Genomic DNA, 13,049 nt, shown 5'->3' with positions numbered 1-13,049 from the left:
GGCAATGTGTGGTGTAAATATTATGCAGAAAATTCGGAGTGTGGAAATTAGGAGAAGGTGTGGAGTTAATAAAAGTATTAGTCAGAGGGCAGAAGAGGGGTTGTTGAGGTGGTTTGGTCATTTAGAGAGAATGGATCAAAGTAGAATGACATGGAAAGCATATAAATCTATAGGGGAAGGAAGGCGGGGTAGGGGTCGTCCTCGAAAGGGTTGGAGAGAGGGGGTAAAGGAGGTTTTGTAGGCAAGGGGCTTGGACTTCCAGCAAGCGTGCGTGAGCGTGTTAGATAGGAGTGAATGGAGACGAATGGTACTTGGGACCTGACGATCTGTTGGAGTGTGAGCAGGGTAATATTTAGTGAAGGGATTCAGGGAAACCGGTTATTTTCATATAGTCGGACTTGAGTCCTGGAAATGGGAAGTACAATGCCTGCACTTTAAAGGAGGGGTTTGGGATATTGGCAGTTTGGAGGGATATGTTGTGTATCTTTATATGTGTATGCTTCTAGACTGTTGTATTCTGAGCACCTCTGCAAAAACAGTGATAATGTGCGAGTGTGGTGAAAGTGTTGAATGATGATGAAAGTATTTTCTTTTTGGGGATTTTCTTTCTTTTTTTTGGGTCACCCTGCCTCGGTGGGAGACGGCCGACTTGTTGAAAAAAAAAAAAAAAAAAAATTATATATATATATATATATATATATATATAAATTATATATATATTATATATATATATATCTTTCTTCTTTCTTTCAACACACCGGCCGTATCCCACCGAGGCGGGGTGGCCCAAAAGGAAAAACGAAAGTTTCTCCTTTTACATTTAGTAATATATACAGGAGAAGAGGTTACTAGCCCCTTGCTCCCGGCATTTTAGTTGCCTCTTACAACACGCATGGCTTACGGAGGAAGAATTCTGTTCCACTTCCCCATGGAGATAAGAGGAAATAAACAAGAATAAGAACTAGAAAGAAAATAGAAGAAAACCCAGAGGGGTGTGTATATATGTGCTTGTACATGTATGTGTAGTGTGACCTAAGTGTAAGTAGAAGTAGCAAGACGTACCTGAAATCTTGCATGTTCATGAGACAGAAAAAAGGACACCAGCAATCCTACCATCATGTAAAACAATTACAGGCTTTCGTTTTACACTCACTTGGCAGGACGGTAGTACCTCCCTGGGTGGTTGCTGTCTACCAACCTACTACCTATATATATATATATATATATATATATATATATATATATATATATATATATATATTTTTTATTTTATTTTTTTATTATCACACCGGCCGATTCCCACCAAGGCAGGGTGGCCCGAAAAAGAAAAACTTTCACCATCATTCACTCCATCACTGTCTTGCCAGAAGGGTGCTTTACACTACAGTTTTTAAAACTGCAACATTAACACCCCTCCTTCAGAGTGCAGGCACTGTACTTCCCATCTCCAGAACTCAAGTCCGGCCTGCCGGTTTCCCTGAATCCCTTCATAAATGTTACTTTGCTCACACTCCAACAGCACGTCAAGTATTAAAAACCATTTGTCTCCATTCACTCCTATCAAACACGCTCACGCATGCCTGCTGGAAGTCCAAGCCCCTCGCACACAAAACCTCCTTTACCCCCTCCCTCCAACCCTTCCTAGGCCGACCCCTACCCCGCCTTCCTTCCACTACAGACTGATACACTCTTGAAGTCATTCTGTTTCGCTCCATTCTCTCTACATGTCCGAACCACCTCAACAACCCTTCCTCAGCCCTCTGGACAACAGTTTTGGTAATCCCGCACCTCCTCCTAACTTCCAAACTACGAATTCTCTGCATTATATTCACACCACACATTGCCCTCAGACATGACATCTCCACTGCCTCCAGCCTTCTCCTCGCTGCAACATTCATCACCCACGCTTCACACCCATATAAGAGCGTTGGTAAAACTATACTCTCATACATTCCCCTCTTTGCCTCCAAGGACAAAGTTCTTTGTCTCCACAGACTCCTAAGTGCACCACTCACTCTTTTTCCCTCATCAATTCTATGATTCACCTCATCTTTCATAGACCCATCCGCTGACACGTCCACTCCCAAATATCTGAATACGTTCACCTCCTCCATACTCTCTCCCTCCAATCTGATATTCAATCTTTCATCACCTAATCTTTTTGTTATCCTCATAACCTTACTCTTTCCTGTATTCACCTTTAATTTTCTTCTTTTGCACACCCTACCAAATTCATCCACCAATCTCTGCAACTTCTCTTCAGAATCTCCCAAGAGCACAGTGTCATCAGCAAAGAGCAGCTGTGACAACTCCCACTTTGTGTGTGATTCTTTATCTTTTAACTCCACGCCTCTTGCCAAGACCCTCGCATTTACTTCTCTTACAACCCCATCTATAAATATATTAAACAACCACGGTGACATCACACATCCTTGTCTAAGGCCTACTTTTACTGGGAAAAAATTTCCCTCTTTCCTACATACTCTAACTTGAGCCTCACTATATATATATATATATATAGGTAGTAGGTTGGTAGACAGCAACCACCCAGGGAGGTACTACCGTCCTGCCAAGTGAGTGTAAAACGAAAGCCTGTAATTGTTTTACATGATGGTAGGATTGCTGGTGTCTTTTGACTGTCTCATAAACATGCAAGGTTTCAGGTACGTCTTGCTACTTCTACTTACACTTAGGTCACACTGTACATACATGTACAAGCACATATATATACACACCCCTCTGGATTTTCTTCTATTTTCTTTCTAGTTCTTATTCTTGTTTATTTCCTCTTATCTCCATGGGGAAGTGGAACAGAATTCTTCCTCCGTAAGCCATGCGTGTTGTAAGAGGCGACTAAAATGCCGGGAGCAAGGGGCTAGTAACCCCTTCTCCTGTATAAATTACTAAATTTGAAAAGAGAAACTTTTGTTTTTCTTTTTGGGCCACCCTGCCTCGGTGGGACACGGCCGGTTTGTTGAAAAAAAAAAAAAAAAAAAATATATATATATATAAAACACAATTAGTGATATTGGACAGAACCAGAGGGATAAATGATAACATACGAAATACTCAGGGGAACTGATAAGGTAGACGTTAAGTTGTTTGAGAAGCAAACTCAGGGACACTACTAGAAGATAAAGTCACAGATGAGCCACAGGGATGCTAGGACACTGAATGAATGATGGTGAATGTTTCCTTTTTTTGGTGGGTCACCCTACCTTGGCAAAGACAGCTGGTATGTCAAATATTAATTTCCACTGATAAAGAGCTAGTCAGGCAGATACACTGGTTATAGAGTAAACCAACAAAAGACTTTCAGTAATGTAAGGCTATATTTAGGTAAGCAGAAGGATGGCATAATGGAAGGGTTATCAATCCCTATGCAACACACAAAACATTTTTTCCTTTATAAATACTACCATAGGTAGTATTTTAAAATAGTAAAAACAGCAAAAGCAATATTAAAAGGGCTAACACACATAAACTTATTCATTTTTGTTTTATTTATTTATTTATTAACACATCAGCCATTTCCCCACCAAGGCAGGGTGGCCCAAAAAAGAAAAACTTTCATCATCATTCACTCCATCAGTCTTGCCAGAGGCATGCTTATACTACAGTTATAAAACTGCAACATTTACACCCCTCCTTCAGAGTGCTGGCACTGTACTTCCCGTCTCCAGGAATCGAGTCCGGCCTGCTGGTTTCCCTGAATCCCTTCATAAATGTTACCTTGCTTACACTCCAACAGCACGTCAAGTCCTAAAAACCATTTGTCTCCATTTGTTCCTATCTAACATGCTCACACATGCTTGCTGGAAGTCCAAGCCCCTAACACAAAACCTCCTTTACCCCCTCCCTCCAACCTTTCCTAAGCCGACCCCCTACCTTGCCTTCCCTCCACTACAGATTTATACACTCTCAAAGTCATTTAATTTTGTTCCATCCTCTCTACATGTCCAAACTATCTCAATAACCCCTCCTCAGCCCTCTGGATAATACTTTTGGTAATCCCACACCTCCTCCTAATGTCCAAACTATTGATTCTCTGCATCATATTCACACCACACATTGTCCGAGACATGATATCTCCACTGCCTCCAGCATTCTCCTTGTTGCAACATTCACAATCCATGCCTCACACCCATACAAGAGCGTTGGTATAACTATACTCTCGCACATTCCCCTCATTGCTTTCATGGATAAAGTTCTTTGTTTCCACAGACTCCTCAGTGCACCACTCACCTTTTTTCCTCTCGTCAATTCTACGATTCACCTCATCCTTCACAGACCCATCTGCTGACACATCCACTCCTAAATATCTGAACACATTCACCTCCTCCATACACTCTCCCTCCAATCTGATATCCAATGTTTCATTACCTAATTTTTTTATCCTCATCACCTTACTCTTTCCTATATTCACTTTTAATTTTCTTCTTTTACATACCCTACCAAACTCATCAACCAACCTCTGCAACTTCTCTTCAGAATCTCCCAAAAGCACAGTGTCATAAGCAAAGAGCAACTGTGACAACTCCCACTTTGTGTTAGATTCTTTATCTTTTAACCCCACACCTCTTGCCAACACCGGAGCATTCACTTCTCTTACAATGTCTATAAATATATTGAACAACCATGGTGACATCACACATCCCTGTCTAAGGCCTACTTTTACTGGGAAATCTCCCTCTCGCCTATGAACTCTAATAACCTGAGCCTCACTATCCTCGTGAAAACTTTTTACCGCTTTCAATAACCTACCTCCTATTACATACACTTGCAACATCTGCCACAGTGCCCCCCTATTCATCCTATCATATGTCCTTTCCAAATCCATAAATGCCACAAAAACCTCTTTACCCTTATCTAAATACTGTTCACCTATATGTTTCACTGCAAACACTTGGTCTACATACCCCCTAAAGCCTCCTTGTTCATCTGCTATCCTGCTCTCCGTCTTACTCGCAATTCTTTCAATAGTAACTCGACCATACACTTTACCAGGCAGTATACTCAACAAACTTATTCCCCTATAATTTTTACACTCTTTTGTCCCCTTTGCCTTTATACAAAGGAACTATGCATGCTCTCTGCCAATCCCTAGGTACCTTACCTTTTCCATACATTTATTAAATAAAAATACTAACCACTCCAAAACTATATCTCCACCTGTTTTTAACATTTCAATCTTGATCCCATCAATCCCAGCTGCTTTACCCCCTTTCATTCTACTCACTGCCCCACACACTTCCTCCACACTCACAACTGGTTCTTCCTCACTCCTATGTTATTCCTCCTTACCCTATACACAAAATCACAGCTTCCCTATCTTCATTAAAATTTAACAATTCCTCAAAATATTCCCTCCATCTTCCCAATACCTCTAACTCTCCACTTAGTAACTCCCCTCTCCTATTTTTAACTAAAACCCATTCTTTCAAACTTATTAATCTAACTCCAAAACTTTTTCTTATTTTCTCACCCACTCTCTCATTTGCTCTCTTTTTACACTGCTTCACCACTCTTTTAACCTCTTTTTCTCTCCATATACTCCTCCCTCCTTGCATCACTTCTATTTTGTAAAATCCTCTAATATGCTAAATTTTTTTCTCTCTTACTACTCTCTTTACATCATCATTCCATCAATCGCTCTTCTTCCCTCCTTCACCCGCTTTCCTGCAACCACAAATTCTGCTGAACACTAACACTATACTGTATTGTTAAACTTACCCCATATATCTTCTACCCCATTGCCTACTCTCAGTAGCCCATCTGTCCTCCAACAGTTGTTTATATCTTACCCTAACTGCCTCCTCCTTTAGTTTATAAACCTTCACTTCAATCTTACTTTCTGCTTCCATTTTCCTAGTATCCCATCTACCTTTTACTCTCACTGTAGCTACAACTAAAAAGTGATCTGATATATCTGTGGCTTCTCTATAAACATGTACATCCTGAAGTCCAACATTATTCTATTGCCTGGTCAATAACATAAAAGCTATTGTCATTACTATCTGCAGTACGTATAAACTTTTTTTTTTTTAACAAGTCGGCCATTTCCCACCGAGGCAGGGTGACCCAAAAAGAAAGAAAATCCCCAAAAAGAAAATACTTTCATCATCATTCAACACTTTCACCTCACTCACACACAATCACTGTTTTTGCAGAGGTGCCCAGAACACAACAGTTTAGAAGCGTATATGTAAAAAGATATACAACATATCCCTCCAAACTGCCAATATCCCAAACCCCTCCTTTAAAGTGCAGGCATTGTACTTCCCATTTCCAGTACTCAAGTCTGGCTATATAAAAATAACCGGTTTTCCTGAATCCCTTCACTAAATATTACCCTGCTCACACTCCAACAGCTCGTCAGGTCCCAAATACCATTCGTCTCCATTCACTCCTTTCTAACACGCTCACATATGCTTGCTGGAAGTCCAAACCCCTTGCCCACAAAACCTCCTTCACCCCCTCCCTCCAACCTTTTCGAGGACGACCCCCTACCCCGCCTTCCTTCCCCTATAGATTTATATGCTCTCCATGTCATTCTACTTTGATCCATTCTCTCTAAATGACCAAACCACCTCAACAACCCCTCTTCAGCCTTCTGACTAATACTTTTATTAACCATACCGTCTCCTAATTTCCACACTCCAAATTCTCTGCATAATATTTACACCACACATTGCCCTTAGACAGGACATCACCAACTCCAACTGCCTCCTCGCTGCAGAATTTACAACCCAAGCTTCACACCCATATAAGTGTGTTCATACCACTATACTTTCATACATATAAACATACACTACAATATAAGTCTCAAGCACAAATACTTGTTCATATTAAATTCAAAATATGAATAAAGCATGGCACTTAAATGTTTCTTAATTTGTAATACTAACTTGGAATTTTATCATGCTGAATAATGCAAAATTAGTATGTTAGTTACTCAACAGCATATACCTGCAATTTAAACATTATTTTCAAGAACACTGAAATGAAAGCATACTGAATGACTCATATAGTATATACAAATTGATAGGACACTAATTATAGAGAAGGTTTACCTCCTCCCATGGGTCCTGGGATGGGTGTCTCCCCATTCTTCAGACAGTTGTGAATGTAGGTGGCTTTCCACTTGGCATACTTCCTCTGAGATATAACTTCTTCTGTCAACTCACCAAATACTTCACAAACATCAAACATTAGGCCAGCTGTATAGAAGACTTTTACAACATTCCTGTTAAGTACAGAGAAAGAGTTTAGAAACGTTCACCAACAGGATCCATAAAATACAAAAGGTGAGAAATTACTAACAGCATCCAAAATATTCAGAAAATAATATAATGCACACTATCTTACCAAAAGTAATACAAGGACACTTTCTATGTTAATACAACGGCCATCTCCCCTAAGGTAGGGTGACCTGATAAGAGGAAAACCACTTTCATTGTCATTCATTCAATCACTGTCTTCTCTGAAGTACACTGACATCACAACTCAACGATCCTCTAAACTGCAACATCCTCGGCTCTCTAAGTAATACTCTAACATAAACACTTTAATTAAATATACAAGTCTAATGCTCAACAGATGGTACTATGTTACATCCATCACTGACTCAGGAAGATAGATGAAGTTGTTTTATTATACCTGGTAGTAAAAATGTCAAAAATTCAGCACAACTGTGCCCAAGCAATTGTTTGAGTTCAGATATTGTTGTCTATTACACCTTTTCAAATGTATTAAACACCAGAAACTTTATAAGCATTGTTTTATTTACCTGATAAATGAAAAGCCCAGCAAAATAACCAAATTCAATATGACCATTTCCTTGCAATTTTAAGTGGCTGTCTTTGAATAACACAAACACACAATACTCAGACACAGGCACCAACAGAGTTAAGAAATTAAAAGGAAAATACTCACTTATTAAATCTAGCAGCACGGTCCTCACCATCAGCCCACATGAAGAGCTTATGTGCTACATTCTCTACCAAAGCTTGGCCAGCAATATCATTTGTTACAGATTCATTGGCAGAATTTTCCTGAAAACCAGCATAAAACTTATCAACTGATCAATGGTTTACACAAATTAGATAAATAAGCAATGTTAGAACCAGTGAAAAATAAACTTTTAACAATGCGTGTTTAAATTATTCATTCCTTACATTATGCAACATCAAAGGAAAGTAAAGAATGCTATTTATGTGCATATGTATCTATGGATCCCTGCCTCAGTGGGATATGGCTGGTGCATTGAAGGAAGAAGATATCTATGGATTAAGGATCCAGCAAAGAGAAACGAACACTCATGGTGAGGAAATAGAAGTACTATATTTGAATGCCAACTTATTACTGGACCAGAAATCATTTACCTGGATAATTATGAACTAGTCTGGCTTTTATAGCCAGATGTGAGGATGTGATCGTACAAGGAAAACTGGAAACTATTTTAGAAACAAATTTTGTGTTTTACCTCATCAGCTGTCTCCTACCTAGGTTTTTTTTTTTTTTTTTTTCAACAAGTCGGCCATCTCCTGCCAAGGCAGGGTGACCCAAAAAGAAAGAAAATCCCCAAAAAGAAAATACTTTCATAATCATTCAACACTTTCACCTCACTCACACATAATAATCACTGTTTTTGCAGAGGTGCTCAGAACACAACAGTTTAGAAGCATATACATATAAAGATACACAACAAAAAAAAAAAAAAAAAAATACAGTGGTACTTTGACTTACGAGTTTAATTCGTTCTGTGACCGAGCTCGTAACTTAATTTGCTCATACAGTGGACCCCCACTTAACGATCACCTCCAAATGCGACCAATTATGTAAGTGTATTTATGTAAGTGCGTTTGTACGTGTATGTTTGGGGGTCTGAAATGGACTAATCTACTTCACAATATTCGTTATGGGAAAAAATTCGGTCAGTACTGGCACCTGAACATACTACTGGAATGAAAAAAGTTCGTTAACCGGGGGTCCACTGTATATCAAATCAATTTCCCTCACTGAAATTAATTTAAATGCCGTTAATCCGTTCCAGCCCCCCAAAAACCACCCCAATTTTTTTGTTATGGGTTTTTAAATAAGAACCCACCTTCACTATTCCACCCACCACCCTCACTACTCCACCCACCACCATATCTACTCCACTCACCATTATCACTACTCCATCCACAACCCTCACTATTCCACCCATCACCACCATTCTTCATAGTTACCAATCAGGCTTTAGGACATCTTATTCAACTGACACCTCCCTAATTAATCTGATGGATTACATGAGAATTGAAATGTCAATAGCGAACCTCATAGGAATGGTAACAGACTTGCAAAAGGCCTTCGATACTGTCAACCACAATATATCATGTAAGACACTTCAAGCTATTGGCGTAGATAACAAAAAAGGCACAATACCGTGACTGGAACGATACACAAATAACCCGCACATAAAAGAGAGAAGCTTACGACGACATTTCGGTCCGACTTGGACCATTTACAAAGTCACACTGTGTGACTTTGTAAATGGTCCAAGTCGGACCAAAACGTCGTCGTAAGCTTCTCTCTTTTATGTGCGGGTTATTTGTGTATTGGCATAGATTCTGTAGACTGGTTTAAGTCCTATCTTAACAACTTGAAACAAATGGATAAAATCAACAAAACAGAATCGGAACCCCTGCCAATAGCATGTGGAGTTCCCCAAGGTAGTATTCTGGGTTCCTTATTATTTCTATGTTATGTAAACGACTTGCCCATCAGTGTCAAGTGCAAACTCCTACTGTATGTGGATGACAGTGCTCTGTTAGTGTCAGGTAAAGACCCACAACATATAGCTATTGTAATAACACTGGAACTGGAGACTTGCAGCAAGTGGTTAGTAGACAACAAACTATCGTTACACCTCGGGAAAACGGAAGCCATACTCTTTGGCACGAAACAAACAGAGTCCGGGTTCAATTCCCCACAACAGTTGGAAACACTGGGCGTGTTTCCTTACACCAGTTGTCTATGTTCACCCATCAATAATAAAGGGTATCTGGGTGTTAGTCGACTGGTGTGGGTCACATCCTGGGAAAAAACTGACCTAATTTGCCCGAAATGCTCTGCATAACAAGCAGCTTTCTATGTAGTAGTATGTCACTGATGTCAGCTAGGCCTGTATAACTTGTACATGTACTTGTAGAAATAAAGATATTATTATTATTATTATTATTATTATTATTATTATTATTATTATTATTATTAATTATTATTATTAAGGGCAAATAATTTTAATGTCCGGTGTAATGGAGAACCCATCACTTCAGTTTCCTTAGCAAAATATCTGAAAATCCCCTTTGACCCATTCATGTCAGGAGAATTGATAGGGAACAGTGTAGAAAAGAAAGCGAATGCCAGACTTAAGTTCCTCTACTGAGGCTCGCAAGACCATGTCTTACCCTTATACAATGTCATATAGACTACGCTTGCTCTTCATAGTACTCTGCCTTGACAAAAAAACTGAAAGATAGACTGCAAATCACCCAGAATAAAATGGTAAGATTCATCCTGGATCTGGGTCCAAGAGAACATGTAGGCCAGGATGAATTACAAATGGATGTGCTGAATGTTGAAGGCAGAGTAAAACAACTGAGGTTAAATAAAGTTTATAAAATTGCTCACAGTGTCCAGAATATCTTGCTGCCAATTTTGTCAAGGCTGGAAGCCAAAGCAATCATAGTACTAGGGGAAGAGAGCACAACTTTGTGGTACCCACAGTCACTGGCCAGGCTTCAAACACCATTTACTGCACAGCAATAAAGGAATGGAACAAACTGAATGTATATGTCAAAGCCAGTCATAACACGAACCAGTTCAAGAAGAGTCAACAGGTGCCTAATGAATGTAGTGACAAAGGAAGGAGAATGATTTTTGAATTTTTTTTGCTAACAAACATGTAAATATAAATAGCTCATTATTATACTTTTGTATAAAATTAAAGTAAGATATTATCTCTTTTATAGTATAATAATAAGGTATTAAAAGGACCCCAATGGCAATAAGTCACTCTGACTTTTTTGGGTTATCCTAGGTTCTCTACACACATTCTGCTATGTATGATAATCTATGTAACTGTATTTGTGCATACCTGAATAATTACTTACCTATTGATGGGATAAAGATAGAAATGTTAAAAGCAGGTGGGGATATAGTTTTGGAGTGGTTGGTGCTTTTATTTAATAAATGAATGGAAGAGGGTAAGGTACCTAGAGATTGGCAGAGAGCATGCATGGTTCCTTTGTATAAAGGCAAAGGGAACAAAAGAGTGCAAAAATTATAGGGGAATAAGTCTGTCGAGTATACCTGGTACAGTGTATGGTAGAGTTATTATTAAAAGAATTAAGAGTATGACAGAAAGAGGAATAGCAGATCAACAAGGAGGCTTTAGGAAGGGTAGGGGATGTGTAGATCAAGTGTTTACAGTGAAACACATAGGTGAACAGTACAGTGGACCCTCGACCAACGATGGCATCGTCTAACGTTAAATCCGACTAGCGATACATTTTAACGCAAAAATTTTGCCTCGACTAGCGCAAAAAAATTTGACCAACACGATTCATTCCGTTTGAGACGCGTCCACCTGTGGCCAGTGTTTACAAGCCAGCCAGCCACCGCGGTCCCATCCAAACACACAATCGGAACATTTCATATTATCACAGCGTTTTTAGTGACTGCACCTGCAAAATAAGTCACCATGGGCCCCAAGAAAGCTTCTAGTGCCAACTCTACAGCAAAAAGGGTGAGAATTACTATGGATATGAAGAAAGAGATTATTGCTAAGTATGAAAGTGGAGTGCGTGTCTCCGAGCTGGCCAGGTTGTACACAAAACCCCAATCAACAATCGCTACTATTGTGGCCAAGAAAACGGCAATCAAGGAAGCTGTTCTTGCCAAAGGTGCAACTATGTTTTCGAAACTGAGATCGCAAGTGATAGAAGATGTTGAGAGACTGTTATTGGTGTGGATAAACGAAAAACAGATAGCAGGAGATAGCATCTCTCAAGCGATCATATGTGAAAAGGCTAGGAAGCTGCATGACGATTTAATTAGAAAAATGCCTGCAACTAGTGGTGATGCGAGTGAATTTAAGGCCAGCAAAGGTTGGTTTATTTATTTACTTATTTATTTATTTATTTATTTATTTAGTAATTTAAGCATACATACAGAGGTACAAAAAAATACAGGTAAGAGCAGCATGCCAAAGCCACTTATATGCATAGCATTACGGGCTGGCTTAAAATTAACTTAAGATTAACTAAGCAATGATGAAATCAGTGATAAAACATTATTGTAAACAGATAACTATAAAGCACAAATGAGTATTACAAAGACAGGTCATATGGTTGCTTGCATTGCTGTACATTCAGTCGAATGGAGTATTCTGTTAGGTAGTGTATTTAAAAAAATAATAAAGTTAGATTGGGTCCTAGGTTTAACATCTGTGTGATATAATTGTGAGTAACATATAGGATATACAATTTATAAGGTTCAGTTATTCAGTATTTATTTGGTTTTGAGTGAGTAAGTGATCTTTGAGAAGAGACTTGAATTTATAAACAGGTAGTGTTTCTTTTATATTTACAGGTAATGAATTCCAGATTTTAGATAGATTTAAGAATCGTAGTGGCATACATAGTGTGATAAGGCATGGTGAGGCTGCCAGTTTGGACCAAAAATCAGCTGAAAAATATGTGCAGGAATTCAAGGAGTACATAGACAGTGAAGAATTGAAACCTGAACAAGTGTTTAATTGTGACACTGACAATGTTGTGAAACACTTTAGGAATGTCATAAAGGAACGGGAGGTACAGGCCTCTATGGACAGATATGTTGTGCGACAGAGGTCCAGTGACTCTCAAGCTGGTCCTAGTGGCATTAAAAGAAGGGAAGTAACCCCGGAAAAGGACTTGACACCTCAAGTCCTAATGGAAGGGGATTCCCCTTCTAAACATTAACACCATCCACACTCTCCCCTCCTCCCATCCCATCAATCATCA

General features: G+C 39.2%; 1 protein-coding gene across 3 annotated transcripts in view; it reads right to left on the bottom strand.

Annotated features, from left to right (window-relative positions):
* LOC128703879 (vesicle trafficking 1) overlaps nt 1–13,049 on the bottom strand; it is an 85,060-nt gene that overhangs the window by 63,348 nt on the left and 8,663 nt on the right. For all 3 annotated transcript variants that reach the window (XM_070087025.1, XM_070087024.1, XM_070087023.1), the window contains exons 3-4: nt 7,936–8,054; nt 7,074–7,246 (exon numbers count right to left, since the gene is read on the bottom strand). In XM_070087025.1, the coding sequence (XP_069943126.1) occupies nt 7,074–7,246; nt 7,936–8,054 (292 nt within the window). The remainder of the gene's footprint in view (nt 1–7,073; nt 7,247–7,935; nt 8,055–13,049) is intronic.

Source organism: Cherax quadricarinatus, chromosome 20 (assembly GCF_038502225.1).
Source record: "Cherax quadricarinatus isolate ZL_2023a chromosome 20, ASM3850222v1, whole genome shotgun sequence".
NCBI lineage: Eukaryota > Metazoa > Arthropoda > Malacostraca > Decapoda > Parastacidae > Cherax > Cherax quadricarinatus.
Note: the sequence above shows the minus strand (reverse complement) of the source record. Positions and strands in the feature narration are given on the sequence as shown.